The sequence below is a fragment of the Rhododendron vialii genome, chromosome 11a (assembly GCF_030253575.1).
Source record: "Rhododendron vialii isolate Sample 1 chromosome 11a, ASM3025357v1".
Classification (NCBI taxonomy): domain Eukaryota; kingdom Viridiplantae; phylum Streptophyta; class Magnoliopsida; order Ericales; family Ericaceae; genus Rhododendron; species Rhododendron vialii.
The window spans coordinates 28,143,123-28,159,989 of record NC_080567.1 but is presented as its reverse complement, the minus strand read 5'-3'; the positions used below and the strand labels follow the sequence as shown (position 1 = coordinate 28,159,989).

The 16,867-nt window shown below is 36.8% G+C and overlaps 1 protein-coding gene across 2 annotated transcripts in view; it reads left to right on the top strand.

The window, feature by feature from the left end:
- The window catches only part of LOC131307575 (germin-like protein 5-1), a 36,855-nt gene that overhangs the window by 16,651 nt on the left and 3,337 nt on the right, over positions 1-16,867 (top strand). The window contains exons 1-2 of one of the 2 annotated variants that reach the window (XM_058334165.1): positions 13,905-14,156; positions 14,689-15,431. The exons of the other annotated variant lie outside the window; for it this stretch is intronic. Coding sequence (XP_058190148.1) covers positions 14,030-14,156; positions 14,689-15,227 — 666 coding nt within the window. The 5' untranslated portion in view covers positions 13,905-14,029 and the 3' untranslated portion in view covers positions 15,228-15,431. Of the gene's footprint in view, positions 1-13,904; positions 14,157-14,688; positions 15,432-16,867 lie in introns of those variants that run through there. 2 annotated transcript variants of the gene reach the window in all.

Sequence of the window (16,867 nt, the reverse complement as noted above, 5' to 3'; positions counted from 1 at the left end):
GTCCATTAACGCGTTATAAACTTGAAATACCCACAACACATAAATTACGCATTAAGCTCCGACTAACAATATAAATGGATTTAACAAAGATAAATTAAGGGACGCTAATGTGAACATTTACGCGCTTATCATGTACGTAGTCAGTCAGTCCTCTTGTATAATAACCTCCCCTCCTAGAGTATCCAGGCACCACCTACTGTGTCTCCATACACCTCCAAAACTCTAACGTGAAAAACTGGATTGTAGCATAAAATATATATATAGCTCCAAAATTTCTCTATTTTCAGGATTAGAAAATCAACTTGGGTGACACTAGCTTATAAGGAATCAAATCCAACTTTTGATGCTTGTAGTAGATGGATTTGTACTATGATCTGATCTGCTACGGGATTAATTAGTTAATCAACAAATTAAGCATCAATCTGAATCCCAAGACACATTCCATTGTAGGGTTTATTATCCTAATCCTTGGTTTACGGAAAACACTTTTGAATATCCCATGCATGCACTCTGTACCTTCTATATTTTGATGGTCATCGATGGATTCCAAACTGTGATTCAAACATTATGAAGAAACGAAAGGAAATTAAATAATTCATGTAACGACTTCTCCTTCCTCACTCCCTTTCCGGCAGTGGTGGATCCAAGAAAATCCAAAACAAGTGGGTCATTTTGTTAATTGCAACCTTGAAAAAATTTCTGCTGCTATAACCACAATTATCTGGCCATCCATTACTAGACCTAAATAAATATTTTTCTTTTGGCTACTCGATCTACACATAAATAAATATTACTATGAATATTTTTAAGAAAAACTAAGATAGGAGCAGAGCTTGATAAATGGCAATAGTAAAAATATAGGGGGGACACATGACTCCCTGCACCTTCTTGAATCGGCTAATTGCCAAGACGTTAGGTGGCTGCCTAAGGCTCACATTTTTGGAAAAATACAGTGTCCAAAACTCTAAAATGTTCTAATCTAAAATTTCAGAAGTAAAACTTCATTGTCGAAAGAGGAGAAGAGAAGAGCAATAGAGGAAATCACGTGACATGTCACGAGGTCACCAATATGCAAAGAGGGGGAAGAAGAAGGGAAAAGAAACTTCCAACGAGAAGTTGAGAAGCAAGACGATAGCAGATTACGTCCAATACAACCTAACAAACAAAATACTCCACAGAGCATGCTGGTCAAGTGGAGAGAAGAAACTAGCACTGTCTATTTCAATCAGTCTCAGAATTTCCACATTTCGCCGGAGATCATCAATCCAAAAAAAAAAAAAAACAGGCATCATCCAGACCTTGAACAGCAGCTCCAGCAGCGTCATTCTCAGTGTCATAAAACCTGACTTCACCCATCATTCTCAGTATCGTAAAACCTGACTTCACCCATCATTCTCAGCATCATTCAGCAACCTAAACTTCAATCCACAATTTCTATTCATAGCAGACAAGAATTGAGCATAAGAAAACTCTATCAGCAACCATTATTCTTGATTCAGCAATGAGATCGAACCTCTCCAAGATTAGCAGTAGAACTATATCAGCTTTGAATGATTCTTTGTTCCACATTGTGAGCAAGCCTCCTGATGACCCTTCAGCTTCTAAGAATGCAGACTCCACCTCACCTCTTCCCCAAAGATTTTGAATTGCAGTACTCTGATCGAACTGCTCCACCTTAGTTTCTTGGATCATGATTGTCTGGACATCTTTCATTAATCAGTTTGACATAAACATCTTCTTCAGTGAGCTGCCCAACCCTCTAATGTTCCAATAAATGAATTTCATTCTAACCAAGTACTGAGAAATGATTGTTTCTTAGTAGAAGGTTATACTCTTTATCTTCTTTAATTTTCAATCAGCTTTGCCATGGCCCTGACATGATTTTCAGAAAACTCCATTCCAATCTTTTGCCAGCCAGAATCGTAGACTGTATCTCATCCAGGGGTCTGTTGATGCCAAGAATACTACTCTCAGACTCCGATTCATTCGTTTCTTTACTCAGCGATTCTTCTAATACCTGGCGTCGAATTTCCTTTCTCTGTAACGCAGGACGTAGTTCCACATGTAAGTCAATACCATGCAGTAGAGAAGCTCTAATATTATTCTGTGAGCCAATAACTACCAAGCCATTTAAGATTAGAGGATGGATATATGGGAAATTACATCTTCTCTATGGTTGGCTACTTGGCTACCACCTGGGCCTAAGCACTATGGGCTTCATTTACTGCTTGTCCCACCCCTTGGTCCTGTTGGGATTCTTGATGAGAAAGCCCACAAGAGTCAGAGACTCTCACCTTAAGCCTCGAACAGGCTTGGACTGTCCCTGTCCACCATTAAAAAAAAAAGTACAATGCTCCTGCCACAACGTTGGTGCATGCTTTAGAAAAAGTACTCAAAATTTTTGGATTTGGGGACTGATTTGTTGTGCGGAAGTGATAACAAACATAGAAAACCGGATGTGATACTGTTATGTAATTGAGCAAACCACATGAGAGAGAGAGAGAGAGAGAGAGAGAGAGAGAGAGAGAGAGTGGGGACGATGTCCATCAAACATGTCAAATACTGCATTCACTGGAAATGGTTCCGCATCTGCTGGAAATTTGTTCTCAAGCACACAATTCGAGTTTCCATCAAATCTGTCTGGTTAAGCAACCGTAACTTACCCTTAAAAATTACTAATACTTTTATACGTCCGCTATATGGAAATGGAGCACTCAACTCCTCTGGCTTCTCTCTATTTGGATCAGTAGCCCCAAGCTCTGTGTCACCCTCATCATCTGGACTAATCACTGCCCAATCCTTCTTTTCTCAGTCAGCTGAACACTCATTTCAGAGGACTCATCCTGTATCCGGACAGAGTAATACTCCTTTCACGCCAAGTCTCATCCCTTCCTTCGGTGCACTAAACATTTCCAGCACTGCATCAACTGGAATTGCTCTGAAGGAAATTTGTGCTCAAGCGCGCACAATTCATTTGTCCTACAGGCGCTGCTGGTTTTGATCCGATGACTGTAAGTGGCCCTTAAACTTTAACAAATGGTGTTAAATCATTTAGTATATTATTGTTATTCACACTTTTTTTAAGCGAAATTTATCAGTCTACATAGTGTTCTACGCAGAGCTCTCTACACACACTCAATTTCAGCCGGTGCCAACTGCTGATTCCGAAGGTGTTCGTTTAGGCAACATTGGCCGGTCGGTAGCAGGTAACTAGTAGTTAATTTCACTCCTAGTCTTTTGCTCTTGTTGTATCTCATACTCATGCCTTTACTTATTTATTTATCACTTGCTGATTGGAATTTTTGGTTTTAATAATGCATCTAATACTTTTTTTTTTCCGCTGCCTTTTGAAGGGGATGGCTTTGGTTGGAATGCCTTCGGTCCATCAGTTGCTGCAAATTGCAGATTTTGAGGACATTGGAAGAGCACAACACTGAAGATTCGGAGCTCTCTAGAAACTTTCATCGAGTGGAAATTTTCAATGAATCTTCACAATTTCCATAATGTAGTTCCTTATTGAAAATTCAAATGACATTTGGAGGGTTTTGATATTGGTATTCAATTGAGTGAGCCAATAAACCAACGTTGATGTAAAAAGATAATGTCAAAGAGAATCCAATTCGAATGGAAGGATATGATTACCGATCATCGTTTAGAAATTTATCAAAGGATGATCAGTAATCAAAGGATGAGATTGCAAAGAATTACTCTTAGCCACAAAGATTTACTCATGGCCGCGAAGATGTACTCATGACCGCCAATAATTACTCATGGCCGTCAAACATTACACTTGGGCGGCAAGAATTACTCATGGCAGAATGGCGGCCATTTTCTGCCATGAGTAATTATTGCTGGCCAAGTGTAATTTTTGACGGTCTCAAGTAATTTTTGATGGCCAAGAGCAATTCTTGGCGGCCATGAGTAATTCTTGGTGGCCAAGAGCAATTTTGGGCGGGCAAGAGTAATTCTTGGTGGCCATGAGCAATTCTTCGAGGCCAATAGTAATTCTTCGCGATCAGGAGTAATTCTTTACAGCCAGGGGTAATTCTTCGCGACTAGAAGTAATTTTTTGTGAACTTCTAATCTTAATCATTGGTTTCAATGGTTGAGATGGAGTGTCTTTTTTTGTGTTCCCTGACCGCTCATATACATTCTTCAAACTAACACATAGAGGAGAAAAAATCTGGAAAGCTTTGGTTTTCTTCTCTCTTTTTATATTTATGAAAAATTACAGAGATATTAATGCACAGTTGTTAGGAGTAAATAAACTCACACGGCAATTGTGTAATATGTTCAAGGAGTGTGAACACTTTACTGAAAGGAGGAGAATGAGCCTAAACTGTTGGATTAAAGTAATCTAAACCATAGCAACAACTTAACTTTTGTTAAGTATGGATGAGCCCTACACCTTTATATTATGTACTATAGATAAATGAAAAACAAAGGGTAATGGCTATGATGCTCCCAATTTTTTTTTTTTGGGTCCCAATTATTCCCAATCATTGGATTGTATGAGAGGATCTCAACCATCTCAATCATTGATTGTCAAAACATCTAAGTAGTACGCGCGTGTAGTCATATAATGTAATAAGTGTAGCCATATAACATAGTAAGTATTGCCTTAGTAAATATTATGTGAGCTTTGTTTTAATGGTAAGTAATGTTGCGATTTTTTAGCTAGAAAAATAATAAAACCATCTTGTTTTTAGCAAATTCACTTCACTTTTTGTGAGTGATTTTGATCTAACGATTGTGATTTACATATTTTCAATCTAAGAGCCCATATTCAATGTGAACATCATGCTCCCATACCACTTGGGAGCATGACAGAAATTTTCAAAACCGAAGATATGGTATTTACTTATTTCCATCCACCTTCTCTCTCTGGTCACAATAACACAAGCAGAGGAGAAGACCGTCTCTCTTCTCCTCTGATTGTGGCATTGTGGAGAGAGAGAGAGAGTCAACCCCAAGTCTTCTTACCTAAAGCCATTATAGTGACTTCTTACCTAAAGCCGTTAAAGTGATGGCACTTTTGAGACAAAATTAACTCGCTACCTTTGAAATGCATACTTCTTGAGGCACATGTTTTGAATGATTGACAAGCGTAAGCCATGTAAACACAATGCATAAGCATATTGCGTCGATAGTGACTTGGTTCATTTTGTACCTTATCTTCTTCCAATCTATCAAATTTCCGAATGAGGCCTGAATATGAATGAGGCCTGAATATTATGTTTACAACTTTACACTCTTCATTCAGGCCGTGTTTCCACTGAGGAAAAACGGAAAAAACTTAGGAGTTTTTTTACAAGTCGCTTACACTAATTAACAAATTTCAATGTTTTACCATCTCGTTTACACTTACAAAGAACTTTTTTACTCACATACCCGTCAACAACTTATTCACTAGTGGAAACAACTTGACATTTTTCACCAACTTATTTACTACCGGAATTAACTAACAAATTTTCAACAAAAATAAATAAAATCTCCAAGTTTTTCCTTAGTGAAAACACCCCCTCAGTCACAATATTGTTCTGGTCCCTTATTTTTGGACGACTCGGAATCTGCTACAATAGACCGAGTAATCCGTGGTTCCAATCAAACGGCCCACTAGCAGGCTTAGTTAATCACTGTATTGTTCCGTAACACCTATAACGATCGAGGACAACAATCCCAAATCTTACTTATCCAAAAAAAAAAAACCAATCCCCAATCTTGACAAATTCAACTAGCAACTCTCTTGTTTCACCTTAAATTGACAGTACTGAAGCTACACCAAAGTCCATTTTGTCGACATACCATTCCAGAAGCAAAATGTGAAGTTATGCGTGTAAATCTGGCGTTGGTGTGGCATGACCAGTTCAATCCTACTCCACGTATTGGATATCGACTAGAAAATATGTAGTTTCTAGCTCTAACTTTAATGTTCATTACTGATGTTCAACTCTCATGAGCGAACGTGTGACCTGAGATTAAATTTTTTTTTGTGTGCACATTTTTAGAGTTATTGAATAGGAAATGGTCAGATGTGAATGTGAACTTCATTTTCTTGGATGTTGGATCTGACGTTAAGCAAGTCAGTACAACATTCGCATCCCCTGGATAGTACCGGTGCAGGTAGGTGTTCAAGTGTCACACCTTGCTCGATAAAGACCAGGACCGACGATAGTTGTAAACTCCATCTGCTGGGCATGGCTCAAGGTAATACTAATAAATATGCGGTTTTGATACATTGTTGCGTGCTAATTATAAATTCCAAATTATCTATCTTGTTCGTTTTGGGTCTCAAAATGCAGCACTATATCAGGACACTGCCCTCAATAAGTTTTATCTTTCTATCTCCCTTCACTCATTACCCCAAAAACCTTCTTTAAAATCCAAACCGAACAATCGTGAGCTAGCTAGGAGGATGTCCAAACACTCGCCCGATGTCCCCTTATCCGATACCTGTTTACACCATATTAATTTCACAGGGAAGTGCTACAATACACACCCCTTATTTGGGTGTGTATCATATGCACTCTTATTAAAATATACCAAAATGTTATGAATCCCAAAATGTTACGAATCTATTGCTAAAAAGTTACGAATCATATTGTTGAAAAGTTACGAATTTTTAGTATAAAAGTTACGATACGAAATAAAATGTTATGAATGACCGGTCCTGCAAGTAATTTTTTATGAGGTGGCACAATACGAACCATACAATAGGTGCATATGGTACACACCTTAAAGGGGTGTGTATTGAAGACTTTCCCTAATTTCACCGACAGCAAGTAAAACAAAAGACAAACAATACCCCTCCCGCAATTGCCGAGTGCTTTCCGGACAAGAAATTATCTCCCAGCTAGGATGAGGATCGGAGTATTATAAGGAATCAAAATGCACCTTTTGAAAACCAATCCCTGCCAACTTTGTGGTAGGTGGATTTGGACGACGAGGCTAACTAACCAATATTAAAAAAAAAAACCTTAAAAAGAAGTAATAAAGTATCCTTAATTGTCCTTCGTTTAATTTGGAAAAGCATCAACGTGAAATTCTAGAAGACATAGTCCAAAGTTGTTTGATTAAGCATACTTAATCGTGCTTTGTTTTGGAATATGCTTTTGATTATCCCATGATGCACCTCTGTTACATGATTCATTACACTTCAATTGAAAACGACCCTTCTGGTGTAATTAATTTGTGGGTCTTTCATCGATTCCGATCCAAGCTGTGCTTCATGCAACCATTTAAAAAACACCAAAGTAATTAGTAAAATAAATCAACCAATTGGAGCTAGCTCAGTTGACAAGGACTTTTGCATTTCACTAGGAGGTCAGTAGTTCGATCAAGTCTCCCCACCTGCGTATAGGTATTCTTTCCTTAGAGGGATTTTTCTTTCTTTCTTTCTTTCTATCCTATAATAAGTTTATTTCTTGCAGTGGTTGAGTTGTTGGGCTCAATTGTCTTGTGAATTCTCATAATTGATGTAGTGTCTAGGATTTGTACTATGTATTTTGTATTTGATGTTAAAATGATCTCTTATATCGATTGAAAAAAAAATTAGTAAAATAAATCATGCAACAACTGCTTCTTCCCTTCCCTTCCCTTCCCTTCCCTTCCGTACCAGCAGTGGGTGGAGTCAGGAATATTCCAAAACAAGAGGATCATTTATTAATTGCAACCTTTAGAAAAAAAAGTAATTCCACGGCTAAGCACAATTAGACCTCTATTGCTAAATATACATAAATAAATGCTACTATCACGTATATTTTTTTTTTAAAAAAAAATAAAAAATTTAAGATAGAAGCAAAGGGGAAAGAAATAGAAAACGAAAGTCTGATTGAGATCGCTGTAATTTTAAAATTTAATTAGAAAAACGTGATAAATATTACTACAGTGGGCACTAGTGTAACTCTTAGGGTCATTATTGAACTAAATCAATCCAGACCATTAAACTACGGATCAGAGTTCTGATTTCTTAATCACGGTTTGCCTGAAAGCTAAGATATCATGCATGCTCATAATCTATTTGAAAGTACTTAAAATTTCATAGATAACCATAACATATATTGAAATCACCAAAACTTATCAATATCAACCAAGAATAGAATAGTGGAATACGAGGTATCACTAAACTCATAAACTTTATAAAATTTAGGATATAATTAGTCATGCATGACAATGGAGGAATAGGACGGTGGACTGGAGTATGAAAGCAGTAAATTAACTAACTATGGCTTAGCCAATGCTTATTTGGTATATCTAAATTAAATTCTACGTATGTATATATACGGTTTGCAGAATCTCATTGATTTGGAAGCAAAACTATTAACGTAAATTCACAGATTAAACCATTCAACTCAAATTTGAATTTTTTAAAATCAAGACCAAACCACAATATCAAAAATTGCATATCAAAACATTTGGTTTGGTTTGGTTTGGATTGGATCGCGATTTGACGATTTTTTCGCTCACCTGCCATTGCAGTTGAAAAGTATTGGAGCTCGCGTGTGCTACGAGAAATGTGCATTCTTTAGAAAATGTACTCGAAGTTCGGAAAATTTGTGGGGACTGCTTCAAACCAATACCTAACGTTTACATAAGAGCGCGTATATGGATCTTGTTTTTAAGAAGGCAATTTTAAGCTCAAAAATTATGTGGTTATGCAAATAATTTTTTTATCAATATGGATCTTGTTTGATAGATCTCATTGAGATCTTTAATACGGTGCAAAAAAAATTGAATTTTTTTTTTCATTTACATTATCTTTGAGTTTGAAAATATGAAATAAGTATTTATTTTTTAAGAAGGTGTTCTAGAACGGGGCCTAATTCATAACCAAGTTGGTCAAGTTGACTAAAAAAATCAACAACTATTAACGATAATCAACAACTTGATTTAATTAATTTATAAATTACAGCCGGAGGAGTAGGTTTGGGGTTGGAGATTAGGTTTTGGTTCATTTTCAACAAAACTTCCGTACTGGCCCCAATGCAAAATTTTACTACCAAAATTGGGGTCCATGTGATCATTTCCATGCAAGGTAATCTAGAAAGTAGTACTCTGCTTTCTTTGCTTCTTATCCAAAACCGTTGATAAGTACCTTTAAGTATCCCTGGGTAGATTACATTATGTACGAAATTAGAAATAACAAGAATTTTTTTAATAAGTTTTAGGAAAATTTTAAAATCAGCTCAATGGGCTGACAATAACATGTAAATGTATATTAAAAGATGTAAAAAGTACACATGAATATGTATTTTTCCTGTTTTCTTGTTTAGTTATTGTCAGCTCACTGGGCACAATGTATAAAAAGATCTTAAGTTCTAAGTAAAGCCCGATTCAAATCTGTCGGGCTACTTGGGGTTTGACTCCCAAAATGAAAGGTCACATATTCAAAACTGAGTCAAAATCCTCTCACGTGACGCTAAACGAGAATCATCGTGGTCCTATTTCACAATATAAAACATTCATGTAGCAGGTCTTCGTGTGTTTAACCTCCATGCTAAAAATCAAGATTGCCGAAGATCGGTAAATGTTTTGTCTAATAATATTTTTCTTAAAGAGAAATGAAAGGTGAGGTTGTATCTGTTTATCATTCTTGTGGCAAATTAATATGATTTGTTCAAATCGACATTGATGTCCATTGAATTAGATTTTTTGCATGAGTGTTACACACATGGAGACTTACAAAATGAACTGTTCGGATCGATATAAGGACTGGTGATTGGTTCTATTTTGCACCACATGAGAGATTGTCATATGAGATGATTTTGATTCTTCGTTAGTTGTAACTGTAGGATCAAGCGCTTACCATCTTACCAGGCGCAACTCTATTTCATTATACCAAAGCGTAGCATGTCCCAAACGCCACGGTTTGACCCGTGTGGGCAGGATGCTAGCCTACGACCAACAATCCCCCCCAGCACCTGCCCGCAAGGTGCATGCCATTCAGGGTAGTCGAACCCGTGACCTTGGTTCTAATACCACTTGTAGGATCAAGTGCTTACCATCTTATCAAAACCCGCAGGTAGTAGTAGATGCGCAACTCTATTTCCTTATACCAAAGCGTAGCAGGTCCCAAGTGTTAGGATTTGTCCCACATTGATTAATTATCTCCTCCAAAACTAGTATATAAGCGTAGGCGGCCTCTCCACTCTTTGCCAATTGGTTTGGAGTTGCACGTGCGGGGGAGTGTTAGGATTTGTCCCACATTGGTTAATTATCTCCTCCAAAACTAATATATAAGCTTGGTCGGCCTCTCCAATTCTAGCACCAAGCGCCATGGTTCGACCTGCGTGGGCAGGATGCCAGCCCGCGACCAATAGTAAGGCTTAGCTATAGTAATGTCTCGATATTTATATGGACAATATATTTTCATAGATTAGTTGGAATGAAGCCCTAGACACCCTAAACAAGAGAAAAAAACTAAAATAAACGAGTCGAGTTTCAATCAAATACCGATCAAAGACAGTAGAAGTCAATATTGTTTACTAGTACATTTGCTTTCCTAATGAGAGTATCCAAAACTTTGTCCCAACTAATCCATTGCGTATATATATGTTGTCAACCGTTCCGCGAATATCGAAAATATTGAGTTCAAATCCTGAGAGTATACTATCGGTTTTTTTTTTCTCTTCTTCATTTTGGTGGTCATAACTATCGGTTAACTTTTCTGAGATTCTAACCACGTACGGGCGCCTCTTGATTAGCCCAAGCAATTGTGTTACTACTATATTGTCAAACCAGAGATATACAACGTACCCAAAAAACCTAAACAATAAAACAAAGAATAAGAAGACAGAGATCATATCTACTATGTATCCTAGCAAGTTGGAAATGGTACCAGCTAGGTTATTGAATTGGTTTTTCTTTGATAAGTTCAATATATATATAGCCCCATTTAAATACAATCTTTGAGCGGGTCATACGGGCTTATCACTACAAGAAAAATTGCATTGGGTGACGAATGAAAATCGTCGCAAATTGTATGTTTTTCGTCACAAATAATATAGGTGACGAAAAAAAATTTGTCAACTAAAGGTTGTCGAGGATTCCTACCTGGTGACGAAATCTATTTTTCGTCACCTATAGTGCCTTTTGGTGACGAAAAATTTCGTCACGGAAAAATGACTTGGTGACGAAATTTTCTTCGTCACCTATTGTGCGAGGTTTAGTCGACAAAAATTTCGTCACGGAAAAATTTTTCGTCACGAAAGACATTCTTAAATGTGAAAAAAATCTCACTTTCTTGCTCCTGCGAGGTTTCGAACCCGAGTCTCCTACGTTTTGCACGCATGCTTTAACCAACTACACCACACAAACTTTTCAGCATATGTTTGAAATATCTAATATATAACACATACATTGAACATTAAAATATATTTTGAACGCCATTTTGAACTATTAAATATTAAAATTAGCAATTTTAATAAACATGAAAGTCGTAGCTCTTTATGTTATTGTTCAAACCCAATTTAGATTATCTCAATCGGAGTTCTGAGCAAAGAGTTATGCCCGAAATATACTTGGTGACAAAGCGTAATTCATAAATTTCGTCACCAAAGGATAAATTTTTCGTCACTGAAAACGTAAAAAGAAGACGAAAATATTTTTCGTCACCAAATTGGTTCATTTGGCGACAAAATATTTTTTCCGTCACCGAATAGTTATCTTTGGTGACAAAAAATAATTTCGTCTCCTTTTTTACTCTTTTGGTGACGAAAATTTTATTTCGTCGCCAAATAGGAGCCTTTGGTGACAAAAATATCTTTTTCGTCACTAAATAGTTATAATTGGTGACAAAATAATTTCGTCAAGGAAGTTATCAAAACAGTGACGAATTTATTTTTTTGTCGCCAAATATACTCATTTAGCGACGAAATTAAATTTTGTCGCCACTTTTTCGTCACTAAACATACTTTTTCTTGTAGTGTATCTTATACCTTGAATAGCAAGAACTAAAGGAGGAGTATTTTATTAGACAAGCTTGTTAATGGAAACAAGAAAATTGCTCCAAGAATAACTTCTTCGTTTTTTTTTTATCAAACGGAGATATTATAAAACACTAGCAAAACCGAATCATACTATAAGTAACATATTACAAATCATCCTAAATAGGATAAGCAAGAACCAACTAGGTTCTAAGATAGCCAACCCCCATGGCATCCGTAAGGACAAATACCCTCGCCGCAAAACGGAATAACCTTAGTGACAAACAAATCTTCATCTTCTTGTTGTGACCCAAGACGAGCAAAGCAATCCGCAAACCGATTAGCTTGTCTGAAAATATGAGAAATGATAGCATTAATCCTGCCCACCATTTTGTGGACACATATGTCAAAAAAACTACTACGTAGTAGGTAAAGTATTGAGACCCCGTGACACACTAGTTCTTAAAGGCTATCTATCAGCTATAGGGTGATCATTTCCCATATTTTTGTACTGGGTCAAATTTTTATTTATTTATTAGGGACTGATTTTTGTACTTCCCAAATTGTAAACCACATTCTTAAAAGAAATGCGAAAATCAACTGCATATTGATTTTCTGAAATGTGTGAAAATCACTCTCTTTTAAACTGGACCGGGTCATGATAAATGGCATGCCCATATTTGATGCCAAACCATAAGGGAAGCTTGTCTCACGCAATCTATTGGTCCCCCCTCAAAGAAATCCTTGTAACATTTTCATCCGTCACATTTGAATAGTATTGGTTTTTATTTGGGGTTTTAACACTTTCATCCCCTCAACTATGCAAAATTTGTTTACTTCGTCCATCACATTTCAATTTTGTCTACTTAGTTCTTATACTATAAGGTTTGTGACAATTAACGACAATACAAAATGATAGCCTACAAAAATGGACGGAAATTAAACTTGTCCTGGGTGAGCATCATGTCCATGTGAACCGTAAAAAATAGGGCATAATCGACCTCTCACCTTTGTAGAGGCGGAGGAAACACATCTCTTTTTTGTCATCATTACACACAACATACATAACGAAACGTCTCTTTAGAAAAGAAAAAAACAAAGGAGCAAAGAGGAATTAAAAAGAAAAAAGGAGCAACAAAAAATGGTATCAACTTAACGCAAGTTCATATTTTGAGAAACTTGTAAAACATCATAGCAAATAGACAAAGTTCCAATACCAACTCCAACAAGAAAATGATAGAAGTAATAAAATACATAAATTAATTAAATTCCTAAGAACAAGATGCAAAATAGAATTTTATTCAAAAAAATTTATTCAATTTTTTTAACAGGTTTTTCAAACTCATAAGCATTTAAAAAAAAAAAAAACATGTTTTGAAACAAATCATATATAGCAGAAGGATTAAGTAGACGAAACTGGTAGACGAGGGACGAAGTAAACATGTTTTGAATAGTTGAGAAGATAAAAGCGTTAAAACTCCTTTTACTTGATGGCACTGTTTGGTTGACAAGATTAATAATGCAACAATATGGGATCCCAGGATATGAATGGTTTCATCGAAGTAATAACGGTTGAAATAATTCTACCACAACTCATTGTACTGTATATTTTACAATTTATTACATTATATAAAGAATACGATAAATGTTAGACCACAAAAAATTTAACAAAACATCAGATATATGGTCCTGTTTGATATGTATTATGTATAATCTAATCGGCTATTCATGTCCAGTCAAACCAAACAACATAAGATTTGATGAGTGAGACCAGGTTAAGAAAATTGATTTTTTTTTTTTAACCATCCCCGCGAAAATAGATGTTAGTAGACGATAGTGTCCAACAAGGACAGAAAAATAGAGGTTTTTTCAGTTTTTTGTGGGGGCGGGGGCTTATGGGACCTGTTTCATGGATATTGCCTTGACTTCTATGCGGCCTCTCTCTCTCTCTCTCTCTAAAACCTCGGCCTATAAGTAAGGCACCCACCTTTGTTGTTCCCAGTATCCAAATCCCAATTTCTCTCTCTTGTTATTGCTCCTCTTTTCAAGCTCTCTGATTTGCTTCACCCTTCGGAAACACAACAACTTTCATACTTCTTCCAGCCATGGCAGCTGCTGGAAAACTCTCTGTCTCTGTGGTGGCCATCATGGTGTTCATAGCCACCATTTCCAGCTCTGTTTCTGCAGACCCGGATTTGCTTCAAGACGTGTGTGTTGCCGATCTCAATAACGGTATTGAATTTTTTTCAAAAACCCGTCTCCCTTTTTTTCTGCTCACACTAATTGTTCAACGAGTAAATGCTACAACACCACCCATTTACACACCCGCACTCGCAAGTTTACTAATTGTCAAACTCGTGTATGCGTTTGCGAATGGTGTTTTGAGTTCGACCCGGATTTTTTAGTCCGTTCGTGACAGGCAAAAACAAATTAACATGGGGCATTTTTTTACTCAATTACTAGTTTGCTTAGTTCTCTAGGCATTTATGTGAGTGTAACTAATGAATATCACACCCATCGTGGCTGGACGGAGACACAATTTCGATTCGGGGAGCGAACGAAGAGTCAAACATTCATTCAGGAAAAAATAGTAGTTGTTATACTGTACATATTTTACATTTTAGCATAAATGATTTTCGTCAAATGAGGCAATAAGGGTGAAATTATTTCTTTTTTTTTTTTGTCAATCTTTGTCCGTAAATATAAGCTTTCGTCCAAACCACCTTAATCTACTTCACTCTTATGTAATTACTCTGTTCTACAGCTGTGAAGATGAACGGTTTTGCCTGCAAGGCAAGCTTTAAAGCATCAGATTTCTTCTTTGCCGGTATAGCAACGCCGATGCCCACCAACAATATTCTGGGTTCAACCGTGACTCCAGCCAATGTGATGCAAATTCCAGGCCTCAACACCCTAGGTGTCTCCATGGCCCGCATCGACTTTGCCCCCGGCGGCCTTAACCCGCCCCACACCCACCCACGCGCCACCGAGATCATTTTCGTGCTCTACGGAGAATTGGAAGTTGGGTTCATTACCACAGCCAATGTGCTTGTTTCCACGACCGTCAAACAGGGCGACGTATTTACTTTCCCTAAGGGTTTGGTTCACTTCCAAATTAATAACGGAAAAGGACCGGCTGCCGCTATTGCTGCGTTCAACAGCCAGAATCCTGGTGTCCAAGCCATTGCCGCCACATTGTTTGCCGCCACGCCCCCGGTCTCGGATAGTGTGTTGAGTAAGGCTTTCCAGATATCATATCAGGAGGTTGATGAAATCAAGTCAAAGCTTGGAGGAAAGCACTAGAGGGTGCTTGCTTTGTGATCTGGGGTGGGTATGGTGTTGGTTTTTTTATTTTTCTGTTATTGTTGATTGAGATAAGGATTCATGGTTTCACGAAAAGAAACGGTAGGTCGAAAAGTAAATCTCTATTGTATTTGAGTCCATTTACCTATGTATTTGGTTTCGCTTCTTATGTTTACCGAGAAATAAGACGAGTGTTTTAAATAACAGTAGCATCTAAATATGTTTCAATAGTAGTAGTGATCTATATACTACAAGTATAATGGAGTTGTAGTTTACTGTTCATCGTCCATGGCCTCTTTGAGATTACTATTTCACCCTTTTCCTTTTACCTTTTGACAACCACGTCACTATCTCTCTCATTTCTTTCTCTCTCTTCCTCTCAAAGCAAACCCAAGATAGAAACATATATAGCAAAATTCCTCCCACCAACTAAAACATCAATGATAACCAGCACGTACTTCTGCACACATGGCCTAATTAAGGGGCATTTTTTTTGGCTAAATAACCATTCTTATTCAATTTTTTTTCACATTTGTTAATTTTTTTTTTCAATTTTTGTTTATTATTGCTTTGTTATGATAAGAGGATCTAGAAAATAAAAAATTACGATCGAGACCCAATTAATTTTTTGAATAAAGATGAAAATAAGCAGTCAAAAATAAGCCAATAAGCGGCTTATTTTTTATCTTTATTCAAAAAATTTGTACTATGATTTGCTACAGAAGTAGTGCATCAACAAAAGCATTAACTTGAGTCCGAAGACATATTCCATTGTAGGTTGGTTCTCCTTATCATTAGTTTACGTTATCACGCGATTCGAAATTGTCATTCAAACGTAACATGTTAAAAAGAAACGAATGGAAGATAATTCATGTACGTAACAACTTCTGCCACCCTCGGTGCCTCCCTTTCCGGCAATGGTGGAACCTGGAATCTAAAACAAGAGGATCATTCGTTAATCGCAACCTTGAAAAAACTTCCGCGGCTAAGCACAATTATTTAGACATCCATTCTATATCCGGTTTCTGTTGTGTGTAAAAGAAGTAATTAACTAATGATAACGAATTTACTAATGATAACAACTCCAATTATAAAAGTTGCTAATACAGGAGCGGAGTAGCTAGGTTAGGGCTTGGAGATTTTCATTTTGAAGAAAGCTTCATTTCTCTTTTTTTTTAAAAATTTTATCGGCAAGAAAGTTTATTTATTAGATCTCGACGAATGGTACATCGATCAAATTAAAGCTCCAAATCAAACCAATGAGAAGGACTCATTAGAAAAGCAGAGGAGAGAGAGAGAGAGAGAGTGTGTTCAGCGAAATGCTGAAAAGCAAATTAATTAAACAAAGAAAGGACCACAACAAATATAGTTTAAGCAAAACATTAAAGACAGCCTTGGGGTCCTTCCATGGAAGGTAATCTTTACTGAACGATCAACCAAGTACATGACATTAGTAAGAAATAACTACCAGGAAAATTTGAGTTTCAAGAAAAGCAAGCTAGATTTAAATTTTAAATCAGTCCGATTACTTGGATTTGACTCCCAATTATTGAAAGTCGTATATGCAAATTAAACTAAATGGTTGGCCAAATGTTTAGATTTTACATTACACATTCACGCTTTGAGGTTACTCGTACGTC